The sequence below is a fragment of the Loxodonta africana genome, chromosome 16 (genome assembly GCF_030014295.1).
Source record: "Loxodonta africana isolate mLoxAfr1 chromosome 16, mLoxAfr1.hap2, whole genome shotgun sequence".
Classification (NCBI taxonomy): Eukaryota; Metazoa; Chordata; class Mammalia; order Proboscidea; family Elephantidae; genus Loxodonta; species Loxodonta africana.
Window position 1 is genome coordinate 31,381,206 of NC_087357.1, and position 21,066 is coordinate 31,402,271.

The window sequence follows — 21,066 nt, forward strand, 5'->3', positions numbered from 1 at the left end:
TCACAATAGTAAACTGCAAACACAAGATATGTGAAGCCCCTGTGGTGCAACGGTTAAGCGCACGGCTGAGGGAGAAAGACCTGGCAATCCGCTTCCATAAAGATAACAGTGTAGAAAACCCTATGGGGCAGTGCCACTCTGTCACATGGGGTCATTATGAGTCAGAATCAACTCAGTGGCACCCAACAACATATATATATATATATATATATAAAACGAAAGGAGAAACACAAAAATAATGACTTATCTTTAATAGGTTCATGAGAAATTTTAATTTTCTTCTCTAGATTATTTTCTTTCAAACTATGACACTAAAAACAAATTAAAAATTTTAAATGTGTGACTAATTTTTTTTGCTGGCTTTTATTTAAAAAAAAAAAAAAAAAATTACTTCCTGGATAGGTTTTCAAATTCCTCTGGAAATGCAGCCATACAATGAAATATGAATCATTAAAAAATTATTTACTGAATACTATCTTTGACATTTAAAGATGTTTCTGATATTGGATGAAAAAAGCAGATTCTAAAACAATAGAAAATATGATCCCAATTTTTATCTTTTAAAAAAAGTAAATATGGAGAGAAAAAGGTCTAGAGGAATAGTCAAGAGGCTAATCTCGAGGTCATCCCTGGGTGACAGGGCAGGAGATATTCTGCCACCAGCTCCTTCATTTCTTATCTGCATTTAACTTTTCTAATATAAACATGAACTTCTTTGTAATAAAAACAATATTTTTTCTCAATAAAAAATTATCAAAGGAATAATTTTAAAGTCAGTTGTATATTAAGTGAGAATAGATTATAATATTCATTTGATCTCTATTCTTGAATAACTTCAAACTCTTTCCATTACAAATATTACATTATTTTTTTTTTATCATCTGCTTTGTAGTTATAAATGTTTAAAAATTCTAAAGGATTTCCACATGTATCTCTGGTCAAAATGAGTTTAATCAAGCTAAAGTTGTTTAAAAAAGAAAAAGCCTTCCTCTCTCTCGACTTATAATACATCTCCCCATACAGCTGCCCTCCTAGAGTGTGACAGGATGGTACAGTGCTGCTTAGCGCTAACCTCTAAGACACCTAATTGCTTTCATCAGGTGTTCAGTGCTCAACCAAGCCTTCTTGCTGAGGCCCAGCAACAAGAGAACAGGCACAGAATAATGGACAGTGGATTTTTTTCCCCTTTACTCATCAGCAGACAGAAGAACCCCATTCTCAACCAGAGAACATTAGCTGAAGTTAGGAAAAGCATCCTTTTTTGTCCTTTCCAAATTCACCACTGAAATTTGCTTAATTTAACTTATATTTCTTTCCTTGTGAATGCTGACTATTCAAGACTAGATACTGTTTGAGGAAGCCTCAGAGAACGGTGGAGGGCTGGAAAGAAACTACAGGAGTACAGTCCTCCAACCCTCCCTCTACTCCCCACTATCTGGTCCACTCTCAGCCTCTCTGAGTGGGGCTGGGCTGTGTTCTGCTTAAGAGTCTGCCTCTGAATGTCTTAGTCACGTCTAAAACAGACTATTTTGTACTGCCTACACTTCTCTTACTTCCTCACCATAATCTTACAATCTACTTTGTATTACTTTATAACTTTAAAAGTATATTCTCCTACTAGCTAATTACTGTCTAACTCTATTTCTACTAAGCCATTTTTTCAGTAGTTCTTTACCTAAAGGTAAACCAACTTCTAACTTTTGTGCTGCAATATATAGAATCTAAGGAAATACTTTTCAACTTTCATAACCCATGCTCTCTTTTAATCAGAAAAATCTCACACTCTAGTTGTCATGTTCGCCAAATATTTCTGGTTCTCCCCCCATAGGGTTTCTAAGGCTATAATCTTTATGAAATCAAACTATCACATCTTTCTCCTGCAGAGCGACTGGTGGGTTCGAACTGCCCACCTTTCATTTAGCAGCCAAGAGTTTAACCACTGCACCACCAGGGCTCCTTTTGAACTTCCTGGCTTCCTCATAATTAAGGCTTTGGGATTAATTCTAACTAATGAGTTGGGACTGGAAGTGATGTATGTCACTTAGAGACCAGAACATTCTTGTAGATATGAGGCCCCCTGTTAGCCTTCCCTCTGCCATGGCAATTGAGCACATTCCAGATGGGGACTTCAGGTTCAGTCTGAATCCCAAAGGACGATGAAGCGGAAACAAAGCTCCCATTCAACCTACAATAGACATGTAGCGTGAATAAGAAAAACACCTGTTGTTTTAGGCCACTGAGATTCTGGACTTGCTACTGCAGCATAACCTACCTATCCTAACTGATGCAGTGTGTTCACACGCTTTTCTGGGAGAGGATTTAAACTGTTCATCAGATTCTCAAAGAAGCTTTGATCCAGAGAAAGGCTGAGACCCATTAAACTAGAAATATAATACAAAAACAGGGAGTTCTTTAGGAAAAGAAAATTTGGATAGGCAGGACAGAAGGAGACTAGGGGAAAAAATGAGGCCAACAGAACACGTACCCTTGGCAAAGTTACTTTAGTCACTTGCCCCAGAAAGCTCACTGCTTATTGAAATTCTCCCAGCTCATCTTTTTTCATGTGATATTATGGGTAGAAAAACTATCCTTATCATGTAACAGCTGTGTGATATAGTGCAGGGCTCAAACTAAGTTCTAATTTCTTCATTTTTAATACAGGACCACAAAGGATTATTGGTGTAGTGGGATGATGCGGTGTTAGTAAAAGTGCAGAAAAGGTCCCTAATGAGTTGGTCCCACTTAATGGAGTTAACGTGGGAAGCAGGGCAGAATGCATCCTGATCTGACTTACACAAAACTGGACTCTCTTGGGAGTCACTCTAGTCAAAGTAGCATCCCATCCCTTCAAAAGGGGAAACATCTAGACCAGTCCCTATGGAGTTGTGAAAAATTTCAATCTTTTAGCTAGATTTCACAAATAAGAAAGAAACTTTAAAAAAGGAAAACCTAACTAAAGAGACACAGAGAGAAAGACAGAGTCCTCCTCTCTCACCCCCCTCCCCAGATTACATTCCTCAATGACAACTTTCAAAGTTGTGATCTCACCGTGGGGAGTGTTTGTCATGCTAAGCAAAATGGAAAACATGTTTTTAAAAACAATCACAGTCCCATGCAGGAACTGAGTCATGTGCCCCAGAGTTCACTATAAACTTGGGAAAGCACCACTCCCCATCTGGCAGGAAATTCCGCATTAGGAAGCAGAACTGTACAGTAGGTCACTACCCCCATGGTGGTAGGTGACCTCCCTGATGGAAGCTAAGGCTAGTTTGGAAGGGCGGTGCATGGCCCCTTATAGCTCTCCGCAGGAGCTCCTGCCACTGCCACTGTGGAAAAAGGCCTGATTTGGGGAATGAAGACTTCAGACGACTTGCAACTTCATCTGGAATACTCAACAACTTTCCTAGAAGCTTCCAGACAAATATAGAAGATAGAAGGCAGATGACTTGAGTTCAAATTCCAGCTCATTTTGTTTTACTTCCCTCATCTGTAAAACAGGGAGAATAACAGTCTCTATCTCATTTGGCCATTGTGAGAACTAAATGGGGTAATACATGCAGAGTACTCAGAACTTCACCTGACGTGTAAGTTCTCTAGAAAAACCAAACCAAACCCACTGCCATTGAGTCAATTCCCACCCATAGCGACCCTATCTAGCTTATTATTAATATTGTTATAGTCATAACCACAGGTAGCAAGAATTCCCTTTAAATCTCCCTTTTACCCCCTAAAAAGTATTCCATAAAGTAACACGGGTTAGGAACACGTCCAAAATCAGGTTCTAGGTTCTGTTCTTGGATAAATTCATGGGAAAACCAGTCAACTCATATTTACTGAGTTCCCACTGCGAATGAGGTGCTGTGTCAGCAGATACCAGCCTGCCATGGTCCAGAAGTTGGGACCACCAGAGAGCTGGGGTCCAATGGGTCTTGGAAAGAGGCCCTGCTCCACATTGGTGAATTTGCTCAGGTAGCAAACGCTGTGGGTCTTTCCTAAATGCAACTCAATACAGGGCATCTTAAGACAAACTAAAAAGGAAAAAAAGTAACAGGTGAAAAACAAGCTGGGCAGCATTAACTGGACTTGCTAATAGTCTATTTTATGTCACCTCAGGGAAATTCCACTGTTCAGAAACACTCCTGGCTCCCTACCAAAGCCCAAACTAGGGACAATCATGCCTGCGTGAAGTTCACTCAAATTATCTCAGGAGCAGAAATTCCCAACTCTGATCCTTCCCTGGAAAATACAGTTTAGCGAAAAGGAAGAGCCTTGGGATGAGAACTGGGAGATCTGGGCCCAGGCTTTTTTGGCCTTGAGCACATCCCTGGTGTCCCTGGGTCTTGGTTTTCTCCTTTACTCTATCTGCTCCATTAAGGGACTCCTCACGTAGAAATTAAACAATGCGCATAGAAGGTGTTTAACCTGGCATTTGAGACCATCCAGAGCCTGGGCCCATCCACACTTCCAGCCTGGTCTTAGTGGAACCTGGTTGGAGTCCTGGAAGTGGACTGGCTTGGAGTGACAGGCATTCTCTATTTATCAGCTGTAACCAACAGGGCAGTTCCTTAACACTCCTAGCCCCAAGAAATGGGGATGATATATGCAACTAGCAGGATTGTTCTTGGGGCAAAAAGAGATGGTGAACATTATGGCCTTACCTAAGGTCTGGCAGCCGGAGAGTTCTATGCACATTTGCACCCTTATCTCCCATTTCTTCCCAGGCAAGTCCCATGCCCCAGGAGAGGTTAACAACATGATGCATACTCTTCTTTCCCACAGGGCCTCAGCCAATGATGTTCCTCTGTCTGGGGAGTCCTTCTACCTGCCTCCATCCATTTAAACCCTATTCACCCTTTTAAGGCCCACTTCAAATGCCCCCTTTCCCACACAGCCTTCCTTGAATCCTGCCAGGACAAAGGTGAACTCTCTCTTTGAACATTCATGGCAGTTCTGGCACGTACACTCCACTCTATATTACTAATTGTACATTTTGTCTTGTCTCTTCTTTCTACTAGGAAATTACCTTCTCAATGGCAAGGATTATGCCTCCTGGATAGTTTCTAGCACAGAGAAGAGGCCACAGCCAGCTGCAGCATGAAACCAACCAGGAACTTGTTAGAATTGCAAATTCTCAGGTCTACCTCAGATCTACGGAATCAGAGACTCTGGGAATTGGGCCTGAAGTCTATGTTTTAGCAAGCCCTCCTGATGCTTGAAAAGTTTGAAAACCACTGAATTAAGAGTTTGCTGAATGAATAAATGGCTGAATGATGAATTAAAGTATAATGCCATAAAAACACATGGATTAATAATTATGATGGCCAGATCCCCACAGCCTCTGCTCTGTCAAGCAGGACCTTTGGTTTCTGTCTGATGCAGGCCTAACAATGCCTCTTGGCTTAGGTTACAACAGATTAAGAAGACATGGTGGAAAGGTTGCTGGCTGAAACTCAAGGGTCTGTGTGCTTGTGTGTCTGTGTAAAGTGGGGTAGTGGGCAGGTTTGTGTGTGTGTGTGTGTGTGTGTATGTGTGTGTGTGTGACGAAGTCTTCAGTACACCGGAAAACTGAGCTTATTAGAGGTAAAACGGTTGATAGAAATGGCCATTTTTCCCCCTGGAACCTTCCCTGTAGGCAAGAGGCAACTATGGTTAAAGAGACACCTTGTCTGACCAAAACTCTGCCAAAGATTTCCTGGCTGATATTTTTTCTTCCAGAGGAAAGAGAAGAAAAAAACCAAAAACCCAAATCTCATTACTTTCACATTTCAGGCAAAGTCAAGATGCAGTTAAAGGGAACAGGGTTTAAAGCAACAAAAAATGCAGTTTTGACAAGAATTTCAGGAGCTCATTCCAACATTCAACCTCCCTCCTACACACACTGGGGAGAGAGGCCGTGACCCTAGTAAGGAGGAAAACCAATGGAATTCCTGAGAGGGGCAGAACACACACTGGGCATCTACTGACCAAGAACGCACTTCTGGGCACAGATGAGAGGAAATCTTGCTTTTACAGTCTCCATCCCTCCAGAACTTGGAAAGAATGTGCCAGCTCATATAAGAGGGAGTCTTTTCTCCTGGTGCAGCTTCTGGTCTCTCTCTGGCCTCCCTTCTCCCTTCCCCAACTGACCATAACTAGGAGATAATTAGCCACACGTGCAGCTCTTCCTCTAGCTTCCTGTAAGCCCTTAGGGTGAAGATGCTGTTTCCCAGACTGTCTCCCTACCATCTGGGTCTCTCTGTCTCTGCTGTGCCACTCCTCCCACCCGTCACAGCTTTGGTGACCCAATTCTGGTGGCTACTGAATCTGCTCCGCCAACACCCCATGAGGCTCTATCAATCTGACATGGGGCCATCAGTAACTCCATTCCTTTCCACAACTGATGCCGCCTGGGCTGGGCCTCAGAAAAACAAACTGCAGCTCCATGGCTTTTTGGCAGCCCAACTTAAACTTTCGTTTTAACAAGGGGTGGGAGGGAGAATTTGAACCCTGTAGTTATCTGTATTTTAAAACATTTAAACACAGTCTATCCACCTGCCTGGCACTTGGTGTTCTTTAGAAAGTCCCTCAACCCCACCCCTTTTAAAGTAGCGACAAGGATTCTGTGCCCTCCTTTGCTACTGCTTATACAGACCGAGGGTTGGGGGAGGTATCTTGAGCCCTGTTCCCCCCTGCCCTTGACTGCCCCTGGAATTCCTCAGAATTCCCAATCAACCAGTTCTCAGTTCTCGAAAGGGTGGTTCTTGAGCAAGAGAGAGGTCCTGTTTGTAGGAACCACTCCCGCTGGCTACAAGATGTGACTGCATTTCAGAGGGAGAGACTTTGCAGCCAAGAGCCTAACTTCCTTTCCATACCAAACAATAGCCCTTCTAGTTGCTTTCTTACCACATCACTGACGTGGGGGAATGGGAAGGTCAGAAAGGAGAAGGGGAAAAAGGGTAAGGGTGATGGTGGGAGTAAGGACACGGTTTGACAAACAAGCCCAAAGTTTATTTCCAAATAGAAGGAGTGATGGGAGCTTGGAATTATTTGGGAAAATTAGTTCACAGTTTCTTCTCTCAACAGATGGTTGTGAGAACCATTGTAATGCGGGTCACCTGTGGCCTCTCTGCCCAAGGACTCCTCCATCCTCCCATTCTTTACGGGGATAACTGAGGTCAGATTCTAGCATCCTATACTGTTTCATCTGAGTTCCAAGGAGATCATAGCACAAAGTGTGTTAGTGAACTCTTCAATCCTAGATTTACTCCCTAAAGACTGTAACAGACTCACAACTCTGTAAAGCTCTGGAAGATACAAGTAGTCTCGGTCTCAAACAAACCAGTGGCAAGACAAGGCATTTTGCTGACAATAGGTTAGGGTACACTGGAGAAGCCTCCAGATGCTGCAATTTCAAAACTAGAGAAAAAACACAGGTATTGAAGCTCAAGACTCCATCTCTCCTAGGTCCATGGGTAGAAACCTAGGTTAAAACTATCCCTTTGAGAGGGACCCTCAGAAACTGAGATAGTTTCTTGATCTCCTACTGAGAATTCTGAAAGCCTCTGTGGTTCTTACAAGAAAGCTGCCATCCATAGAGCCCTACTCAGCATTCACCATGGCTGGGTTGCAGGAACCTCTCTTTGCAAAAACGGCAAGCCTGGGCTTCTGGGCTGGCCCACGGAAGGACCCAAGTTGTCACTGCATAGCACATGGTGAAGAAGGCATCATAGGGGACTCCAGGCAGGACCTTCTGTGGCAGTCCTGGTGACCAAGGCCTCTTAGGAAGACACAGACCTTATCCCCTAGACTTCAACCCACGGAATCCAAAGGCAACCAGAGCTCCTCTTCTGCAAAGCAATTGCTTCTGGAACCTGTAAACAAATCTACTGACCCTCAAGAAAAATCAGAAAAGTGCTGAGAAGCCCATGGTTTCCCATGAGCAGACAGACTGGCTGGGACTCTAAGAGACCAGAGAACCCACTGGGGGGCAGGGGGCGGAGTAAGGACTTACACCAGAGTTCATAGTAGTAGTTGCAGCACTGAGACTGTCCACAGCAGTGTCCTGTGTCACAGATGTAGCTTTGATTGTTGGTACCCACACAGGTTTCCTTATCCTAAAAAAAAAAGGGGGGGGGGCATTTAGAATATTGAATTATAAGCCAAAAAAAAAAAAAAAAAATCACTGCAATTGAGTAGACTCCAACCCATAGCAACCCTATTGGACAGAGAAGAACTGCCCCATAGAGTTTCCAAGGCTGTAATCTTTACAGAAGCTGACTGCCTCATCTTTCTCCCATGGAGTGGCTGGTGGGTTCGAACCGCCAACCTTCTGGTTGGCAAGTGAGTGCTTAACCACTGTGTCACCAAGGCTCCTATATTAAATTATAGCTAAATTAAATTATGTTTAGTTTATTAAATTAAATTATAACATTTAATTTAATGATAACATTAAATTAAACGTAACATCACTTCTTTTCTCATCCTCTTACTCCTGGTCATCTGCCCCCACTCACCCAAAACAGTTTGTACACATGTTAATTCCATTAAGAGAAAAATGAAAAAGAACCACACAACAGCAGCAGAGCTAATTAAAAAAGTATGGTTTATTAAAGGGGGTAGAGGACTTGGCACACAAAGTCAACAGGCAAATGGTGACACTCTCCACAGACAGGAAAGGGCTGCCTTGGTTTCTTTACGTCCAAGCAGAAATACTTCATGTTCCGGTGTTAAACTCAGCCGGTAAGAACATGACGATTCTCCTGTAATTTACAAATCTGGCTTTTCTGTGAAACTTCCTGGAATCATTAATGCTGTTCACATTTTAGGATTAGCGTCTAGTTGGTCATTCTGTCCTCCCTTCAAAACACATGATCTCCAAGGGTAATTACAGTGTGATTCAAAAGAGGGCTAAAAGATTCACTTTGAAAATCCTCCACTCTTAAGAAAGGGGGTGACCTGGTCAGGTGACCTAGTCCAATTCCAGTTTGCTAGGTCATCTTTAGCTTACCGAGTGGTCTCTTAAAAATCTTGCCTGGATCCAGGGTTCACGCTCACCCTTGGTCTGGGACAGCTACATAAAGGGCACTGCTGAGTAACCACCTGGCAGCTGCCAAATTCTATTCACAGTACTGGTGGATGGAGATGGAGGTGGAGGAAAAAATTCTACTTCACATTTTAAGGTATAGAATACCCTCCCCCCACTCCCCAGCCAACTTAACTTTAGCCCACAATGTACTCTGGACTACTGTGAATATGATGAAAACTTTAAGTCATCTGCTATACCTGGCTTTCAGCATTTCTTTATTCCTAAAGTAACACGTTCGTGGACTGGGCACTGTCTTTGTGCCAGGCACTGTCTTGGGCACAAGGGATACAAGGACAAATCAGACGCTGTCCCTATCCTCAAGAAGCTCAGAGTCAAGAAGGAAAAAGCCTAGCTCAGCAAAGAAACTAAAACCACAGTATTGTATTTGCTGCTACTCAGGCTGACCCTGCCCACAGCTCACATCCGGCGGAAGGCTGCCAGTGGAAACTTAAGTCACATGGTCAGGTCCTCCTCTCTGGGCCTTGCTTTACTATGCTGTCTACTTGGCCAAGGGTATAAACAAAGCACTCCAGTGACTGTCTACAGGGCTGGGGCCAGGTCGAAAGAGAAAGTGCTGGACTGGACACCAGAGCCCTGGCTCAGTGCAAGTTTCCACCCCACATCCTCAGGTGTTTCCTGGTTTTTAAAAGTCTTACATGCCCTGGTATAGAGGAGTCTAGAAGAAGGAATTGTGGGAGAAGCATTTGTAAACTCTGACACAGAGGGTTTCACAAGTTTGCAAATAGAACTCGTCCTATCTTTGCTTTCCCATGCCCACCTGTCCAGTCAGAGGTCTCCTCAGAGGCCTGATGCACGTGCAGAAAGCAGACCCATGCGTGCCTTTTTTTTGGTGGTGGTGGGGGAGGCTGAAGCAACTTTTTATTCAATTAAGTGTAAATCATGTTTATACAGAAGAGGCGGGGTGCAGTGGGGGAGCAGGGTCAGGTCCAGGGTCCTGGGTGACCTCTCGAGATTGACAGTCCTACTGCCTCTTCCCACATTCACTGGGTGACCCCCCTCTGCTGCCTCCCTGGTCCTGGCCTGGTCTGGGCAGCTCAGCCATGCGGGATGGCGCTGGCGACACAGGCGGGATTGGTTCAAGCAGGAGAAGGAGTGTGGCAGGGCCAGTATGGGATAGCTGCTCTGTGGCTGCTCAGTCCTCTCTCTCTCCTAGCCCCCTTCTTGCCCCTTGGGTTAGGGCTCCAAGCCCTGGTGAGGCTGGTGGGGGCCTTCTGGGCTCCAGGATGGTCACTGGGCTATGATGGTTTGGGGCTCTGTGGGCTGCTCAGTCCTCTTGCAGGCTTTGGAGCCCTTTCCCTTCTTGCCAGGCTTAGGGACCCCCTTGTCCTTCCTACAGCCCTGAGAGCCTTTCTGTGGGGCTGGTGGCTTGTCCAGATGTTGCATCAGCTGCTGCACCCAGTCCTCCTTAGGGTCTGCACACAGCTCGGGCTGAGACCGCTTCCGGGGTTTGAACAGGATGGCCGGGATAGGGCAGCCCAAGCTCGGCTCCTGCTTCTGGTAGCTTCAGACAACCTGAGCAGGAATGGTCCTCCAGCTGTACTTGAGGCAGCAGTCCTGCGCCCCTCCGTTACTGTCTTGAGTCCCAGGGCTGCAGAGGGCCAGAACCAAGACCAGGAGGCTCAGAGCCAGTGACTGAGCCATGGCCACAGCAGAGGGTGAGTATGAGGCCAGAGCTTGCATGTTCGAGGCCATGCATGCTGCTTTTGCTAGAAAACACACTCTCTGATTTCAGAGCAAAACACTGCTTTCATGGGGGCATCAAAAAGTTTCTCCCACCAAAAGGGCCACATCTGCCCAAAAGCGTAGAAAGGGACTGGAAAACTGGACGGATGGAAACAGGTAGCTCAGGGTGGAAATGGGGAGAGTGCTGACACACTGCAGGGATTGCAACTAATGTCATGGAACAATGTGTGTATAAACTATTGAATGGGAAACTAATTTGCTCTGTAAACTTCCACCTAAAGCAAAATAAAGTTAAAAAGAAAATTTTTCTTCCAAGTTTACATGCCCCCCCAAATGCCATTCTTCTCGCCAGAGCACAGTCCAACGTGTTCGTGTAGTTTCTAAAAGAGGCCATACTGCCTAGACCCCGATACATGAAAGACTCCAGTGACACATCTGCCACAGGAAAACCTTACCAGATGAGGTCCAGGTTCTAAAAGCATGGTGGCCCACAGTTCCTAAGTGAGGCACGGATGCAACCCATTTGAAATCCAAACAAGTGGTATCCTCATGACCTACTGGTGTCAGCTTTTCTTTCGCACTTCCATCCCTCTGAGGCAGGAAGTATGGTATAAACAGGAGACCACTCTCCTTCCCAGTCGGCCTCCACTGCCTTCAGGTTCCCAGGAAGAGCAGAACTTTAATCATTTAATCCAGTGTTCCTCAAACACCTTTTAATCCAGCATTACCTAATCCTATTCTCCTCTCTCTCCTTTCTGCCAGATACAGATATTGGGATGGTCTTGGATATGGAAATTGTCATTTTCTGCTGCAGGAGAAAGGAAAGAAGGTGGGCAGCGAAGGAAGACAAGGGGTGGGCTCATGGGCCCTCAGCAAGGAGGAAATGAAGGATTAGGGCTGAGGTGAGCTCCTCCAAAGAGATCTGTTGGATGCAAGGAGAACCCCAAGCCTTGGGTTTGGTCCCAGCTTTGCCATCATGGAGGAATGGGACCTCGGGCAAATCACTCAGTGGCCCTGGGCCTATAAAAGCTAGTTAAGATCACCTCTACTGCTTCCTTCAACCCTAAGGCTTCATTATCCTATCTCCCCATCCCCTCTGACACAGTAGCCTTAAGCCAGTGCAAGAGCTCCTAGAAACCCATGTCCCCTCTTATTCAAACCAACAGCACAGAATGGTGGTCTGGCATGTGCTGCTCAGTGCTCTTCCATTCTGTCTCAGATGAGGAGCCTAATAGTGGATCATTCAGAGGCAGAAGTAGTTAAGAATCAACCAGACCTGGGTTGAAAGCCCAGCTCTTACGCTAATTAACTGTGTGACCTTGGATAAGTTACTTAACCTCTCTGAGCTCTTAACGTCAAAATTATTTTGTGAGCCATTGTTGCTGAGCTTGAAAGACCATCCAAACAGCACCTTGCCTTCAGTTAGAACTATGTCAGAACAGTAAAGTTGACTGTGGAAAGGCAGGCTACTCTAGATGAACAAAGAATACAAAAACGGAACTGGATAGAATCCAAGGGAAACTTCAAACACGAAAACTTCTCAGTATCCTTTATGATAATATGCTTTTCTCCTAAGCATTTTCAAGCACTTTACACACATTGTTCAGGACAAGCCCTGAAGACTAAAAAAAAACCAAACCCATTGCCATTGAGTCGATTCCAACTCATAGTGACCTATAGGACAGAGTAGAACTGCCTCTAAAGGGTTTCCAAGGAGCAGCTATCGGATTCGAACTGTCAATCTTTTGATTAGCAGCCAAGCTCTTAAGCCACTGCACCACCAGTGTTCCAAGCCCTGAAGAATGGGTAGTAAATATCCCCTTGCCCATCACCCTTTCTCCAGAGAACTGGCCTCATTTCCCTCTGCCATGCCCAGTACGAGCACAATGCTTAGTGAAGCAATGACTATGTAATCTCCACGAAGGCAGGGAAAGTGGAGTTGAATAATAGCTAATGTATACTGAGCACTTGGCTATGTGACCTGGTAGCACAGGGGTTAAGCATTCAGCTGCTAACCAAAATGGTGGTGGTTCAAACCCACCTAGCAGCTCTGTGGCAGAAAGATCTGGCAATCACCTTCTGTAAAGATTACAGCTATGGAGCAGCTCTACTCTGTCGCATAGGGTTGCTATGAGTTGAAAATAGACTCAACAGCACCTAACAACACTGAGCACTTGCTATGTGCCAGAAAACAAAAAAACCTGTTGCCGTTGAGTCTATTCGGACTCACAGTGACCCTATAGGACAGAGCAGAACTGTCCCATAGGGTTTCCAAGGCTATAATCTTTACTGAAGCAGATTGCTACATCTTTCTTCTGCGGAGCAGCTTAGGGGTATGAACTGCTGACCTTTTAGTTAGCAGTCCAGTGCTTAACCACTGCGCCACCAGGGCTCCTTCTATATGCCAGAAACTGTTCTACTTGTTTTACATGAATTTTTCTATTCTGAACTTGAGAGCAATCTGGTCAAGCGGGTAGTATCAAAGAATGAGGCAAAGAAGGCTAAGAAACTTGCCCAAGGTCACACAGCTAGCCAGGGGTACCATCTAGTTTGTCTGGCTCGAGATTCAAGACTTCTGATGTTTTAACTATTAAACTATAGCCTCCCTGGTTGAAGTTATACTTCTTCAGCTGCTTTTTACACTTCAGCTGCTCAAATTAATCATCAGAAGTTCCAAACCAAACAAAATCAATGATTCACTTTTGAGGAAAAAGTTAAGTACCTGGCCCTTATGGAGTTCTTAGACTTTGGGGACAGAGTCCTTCATCTTCTACTCGGCAGCAAGAATGCGATGTGTTTGAGACTCCTCCCTTCTTCGTTCAAAAGGTTGTATTTTTACATACTGATTTTCTAAAGGATAGAATCATACTTCATGTCACTGTGGAATATGAGGCCTTCCTTCCACATTTATTGAGTGCCTCACCAGTGGAACACAAGGGCAAATGAACAAGAGCAGTCATAATTGCTGCCCTCAAGGAGCTTACAGTCTAGTCAAAGATGGTAAAATACTCACATGGATAAAACTGCAACTATGTTACATGATTTCCTGAGAACTTACAAGAGATTAGACGTAGGAGCTAGTCAAGAACGTCTAAAATGGCTTCTATGAGGAAGGTAAGCTTGAACTGAGATCGAAAGGATGGTTAGAAAGTTAGTAACTAGGAAACAGAGGAGTCCCTGGGTGGTGCAAATGGTTAAGCGCTTGACTACTAACCAAAAGGTTGGCAGTTGGAACCCACCCAGAGGCATCTTGGGAGAAAGGCCTGGTGATCTGCTTTCAAAAGATCATGGCCTTGGAAACCCTGTGGAGTGCCGTTCTACTCTGCACACGTGAGGCTGCCATGAAAACCAAAAACTAAACCCACTGCCATTGAGTCAATCTGACTCACAGTGACCCTACAGTACAGAGTAGAACTGCCCCATAGAGTTTCCAAGGAGCGTCAGGTGGGTTCAAACTGCTGACCTTTTGCTTAGCAGCTGTAGCTCTTAATCACTATGCCACGAGGTCACCACGAGTGAGAGTCAAACTCAGTGGCAACTGGCTTAGGAAGAGAGATGGGAAGAACATTCCATGCAGAGGAAACAGTACAAGAATTTAAGAATAGGAAAGTTAGATAAAATGGGAACCAGATTATGAAGGGAGGTGAAAAGATCAGATTTGCATTTTAAAGACATCCTCTTCCTGGTAATTCTTCATAGGCACAAAATTCCATGGCCAAAAAAATACCAGAAACTTAAAACTCACTGCCAAGAACCATGTGTGAATAATACATATTCTTATGCGGGGGCTTTTCACCTCAGGAATGACTGCAGCAATGACCACTAGGATCCTCATTTGTTACAGTACATGCCTTTGGCCCTGGTACCACAGTGACAGGCTCCAAGATTCAGGGCACACATGGTCACCAAACAAAAAGCATAGACACAAAGAAGAAATAAGCAAGACAAACAACGAACTAAAAAGAACATTTTTACAGTGGAAAAGGATGAACAGCTTGCCTTTTGCACGTATGCAAAAAAGTATCTCATCTCTTTGGTGACAGCATTAACTGAGGGACTAACAACATTTTCCTTAAAAGCTTCCATGTCCTATAGTTGCTATTCTTAGCTGAGCCACTGTAAAGGTCAACTTAATCAGCGTAAGAACTTTGTAAGTGCCAGCATAAAAAAAGACACTGTGCAGCAATGGTTTGCCTAAGTCTGGTTTTAATTTGGAAACCCTGGTGGCGTAGTGGTTAAGTGCTACGGCTGCTAACCAAAGGGTCAGCAGTTCGAATCTGCCAGGTGCTCCTTGGAAACTCTATGGGGCAGTTCTACTCTGTCCTATAAGGTTGCTATGAGTCGGAATCGACTCGACGGCACTGGGTTTGGTTTTAATTTGCCAATATTATGGGGCTGGAAAATTCTGCTAGCAACTGACTAATGGCAATAGCATCTTCACATCCTTAGGAAAACACTGGGGTTTTAAAGTTTAAGTGTAAAAATAGGAAAATTGAAATCTTTCACAGGATGCTAAAGTACAGGATGCTAACGATCTTGGTTGTTGCATATGACTTAAGCTTGGAACACCACCTCTGGCTTTCCCTGTGGTGAGAACCAAGTTCCTAATTCACTTAACAGATATATTCTGACCCCCCGCCATGTGCCAGGTACTGTGCTTGGTGCTACAGCTATTAGCAATGAACAGGATATTCTGGGGGAGAGCTTCTGCTTCTAGCAACAGAGCTGGGTAGGTAACTTTAAAAATTCTTCTACAGTGAAACTCCTAGAAATACTAGCTATACAGCAATATCTTTTCAAGTACACAGCAGAGCTTGCAAGAAATGTAAGGAACATCCCCAAGCGTCAAAACTGATGCGGGAGTCCTTCAGTCAAAGATTAGACGGGCGTTTAAAACAAACAGTAACACCTGTGGTTCAACCATATATACAAGACTAACTGGGCACACCAGCCCAGGGGCAATGACAAGAAGGCAGGGGAGACAGGAAAGCTGGACAAACGACAACGGGGAACCCAAGGTCAAGAAGGGAGAGTGTCGATGCATCACAAGGTTGGCAACTAATGTCACAAAACAATATGTACTAGTTGTTTAACGAGAAACTAATTTGCTCTGTAAACTTTCACTTAAAACACACACACACACACACACACACACCCATATGGGTGGGGGGAGGCTAGAAGCCACAGTGGTTAAATGAGATCAGGCTACATTTGCCCTGGAAGAATGGGTGGTTTGTTGGGCCCATCTGAAACAGGAAATTGTAACAGTGACCTGATACATAAGGGGATCCTCAAAGGGAGAAAACAGACTAGAAAAAAAGAGATCAGGGGCACACAGTGACAATAAGAAAGCTCTAAACTGAAGCTAAACTGAAGGGGGAAAGCTCTGAATTGAGATTATTATCTATTCTAATCATCTGTATGCATAGGCTTTCCTTCAAGCTGATTTGAGATTGAATTGTATATGATCTAAGAATCCCCAAACCAAAAAAATTATCACGAAAAGTAGTTCCAGGCTGGAAACACCTGTGATAATTTGGCAGCAGCAAAGGTTAAACTCTGAAGAGACCTACCCTCACTCAGGGCATGAAGGATTCCCATAAATAAAGCTGAAGATGAGCTCATAATCCAAAATACAAAAACTTACACAGAAATAACTCATCACAAACAAGACTTGGGAAATAACAGGATAAGGCCCCCTCCCCCAAATTAAGATAACAGAATGATCAGATAAACTATGTATGTTTCAAATACTTAAAGCCAAATACAAAGAATTAAAAAGAAGACACTACTAGAAAAGGGAGTGACCAAAAAGATTTGGGGAAAAAATAAAACTTGTAGAAAAATAGTTTATTGAAATTAAAAGCTCAGTGGATGGGTACCTTAGTTATCTAGTGTTGCTGTAATGAAATACTGCAAGTAGATGATTTTTAACAAAACGAAATTTATTTTCACACAGTTTAGCAGGCTAGAAGTCCAAATTCAGGGGGCCAGGTCCAGGGGAAGGGTTTTTCTCTCTCTGTTGCTTCTGGGGGAAGGTCCTTGCCATTCATCTTCCCCTGGTCTAGGAGCTTCTCAGAGCAGGGACTCCAGGTCCAAAGGATACACTCCACTCCTGGCTCTTCTTGCTTGGTGGCAAGTAGACTGACTCAAGATACAACCTAATCCTGTAGTGTGTCCTGCTTCATTAACATTGTTGTTGCTGTTAGGTGCCGTCTAATCTGTTCCGACTCACAGTGACCCTATGTACAATATAATGAAACACTGCCCGGTTCTGCGCCATGCCCACAATCATTGTTATGGTTGAGCCCATTATTGCAGCCACTGTGTCAATCCATCTTGTTGTGGGTCTTCCTCTTTTTCATTGACCCTCTACTTTACCAAGTGTGATGCCCTTTTCCAGGGACTGATCTCTCCTGACAACATGTCCAAAGTATGTAAGACGTAGTCTCGCCATCCTTTCTTCTAAGGAGCATTCTGGTTGTACTTTCTCCAGGACAGATTTGTTTGTTCTTTTGGCAGTCCATGGTGTATTTTCAATATTCTTCTCCAACACCACAATTCAAAGGCGTCAATTCTTCTGTCTTCCTTATTCATTGTCCAGCTTTTGCATGCATATTATACTATTAAAAATACCATGGCTTGGGTCAGGTGCACCTTAGTCTTCAAGGTGACATCTTTGTTTTTCAACACTTTAAATAGGTCTTTTGCAGAAGATTTGCCCAATGCAACGCGTCTTTTGATTTCTTGACTGCTGCTTCCATGGGTGTTGACTATGGATCCAAGTAAAATGAAATCCTTGACAACTTCTATCTTTTCTTCATTTATCATGATGTTGCTTATTGGTCTGGTTGTGAGGATTTTTGTTTCTTTATGTTGAGGTACTGGGTTTGGTTTTTGGTTTTATGTTGAGGTGTAATCTATACTGAAGGCTGTGGTCTTTGATCTTCATCAAGTCCTCTTCACTCTCTGCAAGCAAGGTTTTGTCATCTGCATAACGCAGGTTGTTAATGAGTCTTCCACCAATCCTGACGCCCCGTTCTTCTTCATATAGTCCAGCTTCTTGGATTACTTGCTCAGCATACGCCTCATTAACATAACTGCCCATAATCCTACCTCATCAACATAATAGAAGTTAGGATTTACATTACATGAGATCACAAAATGGAGAACAACCGCACAATACTGGGAATCACGGCCTAGCCAAGTTGACACATTATTTTGGGGGGACACAATTCAATCAATAACAATGAGTTACACTTAAGATTAGAGAAAGTTGAAGACAGAATTAGTTAAATGGAAAACAGACCTGAGAAAATTACTCAGAGAGGTACTTCTACCAATTAAGAAAAAACATGGAAATGGAAAATATGAAATAAAGAGTTGAAAAAGTTAAGAAGAGAATGGGGGAGAGACAAAATTCAAAGAGATAAGTGAAAATTTTCCAGAACTGATGAAAGATACAGAACTTCAGACAAACAATAATAAACCCATACCTAGACACATTGTATGAAACTGTAGAACAACAAAGACAAAAAGATCTTAAATACCTTCTAAAGCAGAAGACTGAAACAAACAAGTAAAATTAGGAATTTATAACAGTTATAACTTCCATGAGGATAATAAAATAGGATAATGGGACCAAGGACTTTAGCTGGGGTGGTCAGAGAAGGTCTCCCTGAGAAGGTGACACCTGAGTGGAGACTGGAATGATGAGAAGGAGCCAGCCTAAGCAGGCTGCAGGAAGAGTGTTCCAGAGAGGAAGTATCATGCGCATGCAAAGGCACAAAGGCAGGAATGAGCTTGTGTGGCTTGAGTACAGTAAATCTCAGGGAGAGCAGTGTGAAAGGAGAGCTGAGAGTTCAGGAGAGGCCAAGACTCATATGCTTTGCGCACCAGTTAAAATAATATCCAAAGTATCATCGCTTGTAAATTCATTGTTGGCTTCAGCTAGTATCTCTCTCTAAGGTTTTGGTGAGGCTTCTTTAATGGCCTTGAATATGAAAATATTTTTACAACTCTCTTATTTACTTTTCAACCTGGGCCCGGGTTGTAGCTGCTTACTCTGTAAGCAACAAAAATCAAGTTTTCTTCCATTCTTGAACCAGAAATGGCTTTCCAGAAAGCGTATCAAATTCTGGCACTGCATAAATACTGGGATGGAGCTCTACTTGATTTTGGTAACGCAGTGGTTTTGGTGGTTGTCTGTAACCAAAGTATAACAAGGTCTTCACAAACAAAACAGATTTGAAATGGCTATATGAGAATGGAGCCCTGATGGCACACTGGTTAAGAGCCCAAAAGGTTGGCAGTTCAAATCTACCACCTGCTCCCTGGAAACCCTAGAGGGCAGTTCTACTCTGTCCTAGCTATGAGTCAGAACTGACTCCACAGCAATGGTTTTTTATATGAGAAAAGGCAGCAAGTTAAACTTAGAACTTGTTCTGTTTTTGTTCTAGCCTAAGCAGAATCTTCAAATTCTGAAACTGTGGTGCTTTCAGGTCCTCAGATACTTAGAAAAAGATTTGTGGGTGGTCATAAAAAATATTGTTTAAAGCTTTGTGGATTTACCTGTATTTTTACAATAATAAAGTTAAGATCACTTTCTTTCTATACCACTAGTTTTTAAGGCTGTGTGAAGAGTGGAGAGGACTAGCCAATATGGTTTAAGGGCACACGTTTTGAATTGGGTGGTGTGAAGTTACAGAAAAGCTGAGGATGAAAGAAAGTAAGCCCAGGAAGAGGAGTGATTCAGCAGGAGCCCTAGTGTGATGCTTCCTAGGTGTTAGTGTCATCTCCCTTTCCTTGATGGTAGGGGTTGTCACATACTATTTTTTTATTTTTCACAATATATACTATGCAAAATAACTACCTTTTACTCTTTGCTAACTAGAGGAGCTCCAGCTCATCCTCTTTGATAAAGGGCAGGCCACTGTTAAGAACTTAATCAAGACTCTGTTTTGTATGTACTGGGATATTAGGAATATATTTTTATATTGTTTGGTCAAGTTCAATAATTTCCCGAAAGGACAAATGGCCTGGCTAGATGGGCAGGTTCCCCTAACCAGGCCAGAAAATCTTATCTGATAAGACTCAGCCTCATCTCTCAGATATGAATGTGCTTTATTCTTAAAGAGGCTCTGGACTTCAGCTCCCTGGGTTCAGGAGCACCCAGGACCCCATTCACTAACTGTAACCAGCTGCCATCAAGTCTATTTCAACTCATGGTGACCCCACATGTGTCAGGGTAGAACTGTGTTGTCGGGTTTTCAGTAGCTGGTTTTTCAGAAGTAGGTCATAACTGTCCTGACAGGGAACACAACAGAAAACCCCTGAGGGAGCAGGAGAGCAGTGGGATGCAGACCCCAAATTCTCATAAACAGACCAGACTTAACGATGTGACTGAGACTAGAAGGACCCTGGTAGTCATGACGCCCAGACCTTCTGTTAGCCCAAGACAGGAACCATTCCCAAGGCCAATTCTTCAGACAGGGATTGGAACGGACAGCGGGATAGAAAAAGATGCTGGTCAAGTATGAGCTTCTTGGATCAAGTAGACACTTGAGACTATGTTGGCATCTCCTAGCTGGAGGGGAGATGAGAGGCCAGAGGGGGTCAGAAGCTGGTGGACTGGACACGAAAATGGCGAGTGGAGGGAAGGAGCAGATTGTCTCAATAGGGGGGAGCAATTAGGAGTATACAGCAAGGTGTATATAAATTTTTGTATGAGAGATTGACTTGATTCGTAAACTTTCACCTAAAGTGCAGAAAAAAAAAAAGTACATCAGCAGGACTTTCTTCTGAGGTAACTCTGGGTGGACTCAAACCTCGAACCTGCTAACCTCGGTCAGCAGCCTAGCGAGCTAATACCTTAAAAGATAAGGCCATAGAAAAGCCTGGAGTCTAATGGAAGGATGTGCTCTGTGTTGCTGAAGGGGAGACCCTGCTGCACAGAGGCCAACAAGCAGCCCATTTACTTCTATCTGTGAGGCCCTCCTAGGACTGACTCTTAAGAAACTGAGGAAGAGCAACACGATGAATCACAATAAACCAGGGCTTCTCACAAATAAGTGGATTTGTCCCAAATTCTCTACTTAAACAATTGCAACAAAATAGATCTGTGTTGATGGAAGCAAGCAAGGTGCCCATCAACGGATGAATGGATAATTATGGTATATTCACACAATGGAATGCTACGCATCGATAAAGAACAATGAGGAATCTGTGAAACACTTCATAACATGGAGGAACCTGGAAGGCACTATGCTGAGTGAAATTAGTCAGTTGCAAAAGGACAA

At 43.7% G+C, this 21,066-nt stretch overlaps 1 protein-coding gene and 1 pseudogene across 2 annotated transcripts in view; both read right to left on the reverse strand.

Annotated features, from left to right (window-relative positions):
* The window catches only part of WBP1L (WW domain binding protein 1 like), a 64,556-nt gene that overhangs the window by 6,841 nt on the left and 36,649 nt on the right, over window positions 1-21,066 (reverse strand). For both annotated transcript variants that reach the window (XM_010589020.3, XM_010589021.3), the window contains exon 2: window positions 7,991-8,093. In XM_010589020.3, the coding sequence (XP_010587322.1) occupies window positions 7,991-8,093 (103 nt within the window). The remainder of the gene's footprint in view (window positions 1-7,990; window positions 8,094-21,066) is intronic.
* On the reverse strand, window positions 8,122-13,484 carry LOC100655634 (C-C motif chemokine 21-like; annotated as a pseudogene).